The 5,074-nt window shown below is 36.0% G+C and overlaps 1 protein-coding gene across 1 annotated transcript in view; it reads left to right on the top strand.

Annotated features, from left to right (window-relative positions):
• The window catches only part of LOC106878495 (ATP-binding cassette sub-family F member 2), a 23,214-nt gene that overhangs the window by 9,452 nt on the left and 8,688 nt on the right, over positions 1-5,074 (top strand). Inside the window, exons 5-8 of the mRNA XM_014927718.2 lie at positions 510-716; positions 1,960-2,148; positions 3,132-3,399; positions 3,876-3,978. Of these exons, the coding sequence (XP_014783204.1) occupies positions 510-716; positions 1,960-2,148; positions 3,132-3,399; positions 3,876-3,978 (767 nt within the window). The remainder of the gene's footprint in view (positions 1-509; positions 717-1,959; positions 2,149-3,131; positions 3,400-3,875; positions 3,979-5,074) is intronic.

Raw genomic sequence — 5,074 nt, forward strand, 5'->3', positions numbered from 1 at the left:
GGAGGCGCAATGGCCCAGTGGTTAGGGCAGTGGACTCGCGGTTTCGATTCCCAGACTGGGTGTTGTGAGTGTTTATTGAGCGAAAACACCTAAAAGCTCCACGAGGCTCCGGCAGGGGATGGTGGCGAACCCTGCTGTACTCTTCCACCACAGCTTTCTCTCACTCTTTCTTCCTGTTTCTGTTGTACCTTTATTTCAAAGGGGCCAGCCTTGTCACACTGTGTCACGCTGAATATCCCCGAGAACTACATTAAAGGTACACGTGTCTGTGGAGTGCTCAGCCACTTGCACGTTAATTTCACGAGCAGGCTGTTCCGTTGATCGGATCTACTGGAACCCTCGTCGTAAGCGACAGAGTGCCAACAACATGTAATCTTAGCTTGGATGTAATGAATGGCTGGTGTTGTCTCTTGCGACAGTTTATTTGGTGGTGGGTAAGTAGAAGGGAAACCACTTCCACTGTTGGTGCGTACGTTTCTGTTTTTATTGAAATGTTTCTCTTGTTTCAGTTGATGGCATTACCAAGCAGTTAGATGAGCTTGAACTAATCTCTCAGCATCGCTCCTGTACTGGAGTTCTTGCTTCCCATCCAGACAGCCGTGATCTTCACATCGACAATCTGTCCATCACATTCCATGGAGCAGAGTTACTGAGTGACACAAAACTTGAACTCAATGTTGGTCGACGTTATGGTATAATTGGTTTAAATGGCTGTGGTAGGTTTTCACTGCTTATTATTATTTATTTTTTAAGTTTCATTTTGACCTTTCAGCAAACAATTAAATGATTTGGTTTCCTTGCTTGTTAAATGGTTACCATTCAACAACATAATGTAACTATTACTACTACTTTCAAAACCAGATATAGTCATTGGAATGACTTTTGAGTAATTGTTTAACCCTTTTGTTACTGTATTTCTAACCAAAATATGCCCCTTTTGAGTTTCAGTTAAATTCTAAAATAATCGTGAGTTTAGACTAATTTCATTAAACAACTGTAACCTTTTTTACTTATCAACATATTAATGTGATTTTTGGAACACAATTGAAGAAAGGGTTCCTAATTCTGTTGCATAACTTTTGTCTCAAAGTGACTTTAATTACAGGTAAATTCAGCAAAATATTAAAATGTTTAAATTTTGCTTAAACATCACCATAGAAAATTAGTCTTCAGCTAATATTCAATTGGATGTGCAGCAAAATTTTAATATAGAAGAATTGTACACATCACTAGATTATCAGTTGAATTCAATGCACAAAAGAACAGGTAAAGGTTAAATAAAATGAAATACTGGAATTTGTTTTTGAAGAAAACTAGAAAATTAAATACAACAACTAAATGAAATATACTCACAGACATACATGAATGCACAAGAACTTATATAATAAAGATTTACAATGGAAATTAAATCAAAACTTGTCACTCATCTTACAGGCAAATTAAAATTACAGGTAAATAAAAAGTAAAAACGAAGTAAATTTGAAAAATATTTATACAATACTTCTATCATGGAAACTTGTAAAACATCCCACTCTACATATTGCAACTTTGCAGAATTCACATTGGAAAGAAGTTTCAATTGGCCGTCCACTGGGAGTCTTTTTTTTTTTTTTTTTTTTTTCTTTCTTTTCTTGGCACTGGTTTTTGTGACCCTCGATTAAAAAAAAATTTTTCCGTCTAATTTATGGAGATTGGCTGAATTCAGAGAGCTATCTCTCTGGCAAGTTTTGCTTTTCCTGCCTGGATTTTTTTTTTTTTTTAAGTAATAACCTGCAACTGTGTTGCAGCATCTGTTCAGAACTGCTTCAATAAACTTTGTCCAACCCATGCAAACATAGGAAAATGGGCATTAAAATGATGATAAAATATTTGGAATATGTCTTGTTTGATGTCTCTTCTGTGTGTTTGGTAATCGTATAGCGTTAATTTTGGTAACACCTGTTTTTGTTTCCTCTTCAGGTAAAACCTCTTTGCTGTCAGCTATCCAGCTGCGAGAGTTTCCAATTCCCAAACACATTGACACATTTCTGTTGTGTCGCGAAATGCCGCCCAGTGACAAGACAGCTCTCCAGTGTGTCATTGAGGTCGATACAGAACGTCTGAGATTAGAGAAAGAAGCAGAAACTTTGGCAGCTGCGGATGATTTAGGTAAGTCCGGATTTCTCTTTTGACTCTGATTTTTGTCTGCTGCGACATAAGTTAACTTGCTTGTGATTATCAGGTTTCTAACAGGCACAGGTATTACTTAACATGATTGCATTCACATATATCTATGAAATATTTTGGTCATTTTTCAAAATGACAAGGAATTGGAATAAGTTTATTAACTCTTTAGTATTCAGAATATTCTGTTGAATATATTGTTTATTCATTCTCATTGTTTTGTATTAATCATGCATTATCTCATAGCTTTGAGACTCCAATGATGTGATTATCTTTAGAATGACATTGTAGGGTAGGTGGGAAAGACTGGATCTGGTCAGTTTGAATATAAAACTGGTAGAATATATTGGGTGGATAAGGCTGGTTTAACTGCTAAAGGGTTAAAATAATCTTAGTATATTTAACTTGATGGTTAAGTTTTTGCTTGAGTCTTGAAGGTTCTTGTCCAAGACTCAAGTTTGAACTCAAATGAAAAGTGTAATCAGTGTATTTCATCAGAGACTTGATGAAGCACTAGAATAAGTTTAAAGAGCTTAGAACTATCAACATGACCATAAAGCTATTTAGCTGCAGTGTAGTGTTGACATAATCCTTTTTACCATAGGCACAAGTCCTGAAATTTTAGCAGAGGGGATGAGTCGATTACATTATCCCCAGTGTTTCACTGGTACTTAATTTATCAACCCTGAAAGGATAAAAGGCAAAGTAGACCTCGGTGGAATTTGAAGTCAGAACATAGGGATGGGCAAAACACCATAAAGCATTTTTATCCAGCGTGCTAATGATTCTGCCAGCTCGCCATGTGGTGGTGTTGAAATAATAACGAGGCAGAGGTGGCCTATGAATGAAGTAATAGCAAGGATCTTGTACCACATTCTACTAAAACTGTCAGTTCAGTTCAACTGTATCCTTTTTTTTTTTTTTTTTTTTTTTTTTTTTTTTTTTTATTTTTATCTTTCCCATTTCAGAATCTCATGACCGCCTACTGGATGTGTATGAGCGACTTGACTACATGGACGCTGACAAAGCTGATGCTCGAGCTGGCTATATTTTACATGGTCTTGGTTTCACTAAAGAGATGCAAAGCAAAAAAGTGAAGGACTTCTCTGGAGGATGGCGTATGAGAATTGCTCTTGCCAGGGCTTTATACATCAAACCAGCCTTGCTGATGTTGGATGAGCCTACGAATCATCTGGATTTGGATGCTTGTGTCTGGCTGGAAGAAGAACTCCGCAAGTAAGTTACTGTTGTGCTCTTGGAGATCAACTACAATCTGTCAAATGGGAGTTGTACAGTTTCTCTTTACACAATTTTCACACAAGGCTTAGATGAGAAGACACCCAAAGTTTTACCATTTCTCTTTCTACATCTTCAAGATTATCTTTGAAGCTGATTAACTTTATTTTTCATTGTTCGTCTTGGTGTTTTGGATCTACCATTCTTAAGAGCAATTGAATAATTTGGTCATGAAACCAAGGGCTTTTTTTTTTTAGTTAGTTCAATGTCATCTAAGAAATTCCAACTGCAATAATCCTTTCACTGTATATCATTTTTATTTGTCTAGTTATGCTTGTCTCTCTCTCAGTTGTATCTGTGTACCTAACTTTATATTTATTATAATCAATATAAATTCTTTTACTACTTAAATTCCTAACCGTTTCTGTACATAAGCATGAAATTCTTTACATCTGCCATTATTTTGTTTGTTTCAGCTACAAGAGAATATTGGTCATAATTTCCCACTCGCAGGATTTCCTCAATGGTGTTTGTACCACTATTATTCACATGCATCTTCGTAAACTGGTTTACTATGGTGTGAGTCTCAATGTTTTCTTCAGAAATTCCTTATTATTGCTACCACAAACTCTCTATTGTTGGTTATTGAATAGTATCTATCCAGTATACTGCTGGGAGGGTACATAGTCTGCCATGGACACCTGTGCTTTGGTTCTTTCTTTCTTTTTCTTTTCCTTTTTTTGTCACTTTTGCTATGAATTAAATTAATGAATTCAACGGGATACGCCGTCTGCAAGTAGTTGGGTTCAGCATATTATCCTCCATTTTCTAATTGTTACACACACACACACACACACACACACACACACATATATATATATATATATATATATATATATATATATATATATATATATCTAGAGAGAAAGACCTAAATGGCAAAATACATGAAATTTTCACTCCAAAGCTGCAGCTGAATTTAGCTGGCTGCAATATCTAAAGAGAGCAGGGTTCAATCCACAGGACTGGCTGATGATGTTTTAAGTAAAAGGTCTGATGTTGCACCACAGCATGTTGAATTCATGCCCTATCTCTTTTCTAACAGAGTATATGATTTCAAGGCTCTCATTACTTTCATGGTGATAGTGTAGACATCAAAGTGTCCCCTTTTCCAAGGCACCAATACACAGCTTGTATTGGTACAAGGAAAAATGGACCAACAATGTTTTTTTTTTTTTTAAACTCCATTTTCTCTTTTGCATCTTTTTATTATTTTCTCCAAGACTTTTTCAGGAGGTTTCTCCTTTCTTTGTCCCTTCCCATTCCTTGTCAGACTTAACTTCAATCTTTTCCCCTTTCTTGCTTTTCCTCTTCCTCCTTCACTATTTTCTGTTTCTTTATCATTCACCTCATATTGTACCCTCCATCGTCTTTTCCTCAACATTAATCTTTCTCCCCCTTTTCTTGCCTCCTCTTCTTCCTCTTCCTTCACCTCATATTTCACTTTTCATCCGTTTTTCTTTTTTTTTAAACACTTGCTGCTGGTGCTTACTATGATAACTCAAATGGACTGAAGCCAGATTACTGTGTAGACGGACAGACACACACACACTCTCTCTAAATATGGGCTGTTGACAGCTTTGATTAAAAATTGATAACCAATCAAGAATTAACT

Source organism: Octopus bimaculoides, chromosome 9 (assembly GCF_001194135.2).
Source record: "Octopus bimaculoides isolate UCB-OBI-ISO-001 chromosome 9, ASM119413v2, whole genome shotgun sequence".
NCBI lineage: Eukaryota > Metazoa > Mollusca > Cephalopoda > Octopoda > Octopodidae > Octopus > Octopus bimaculoides.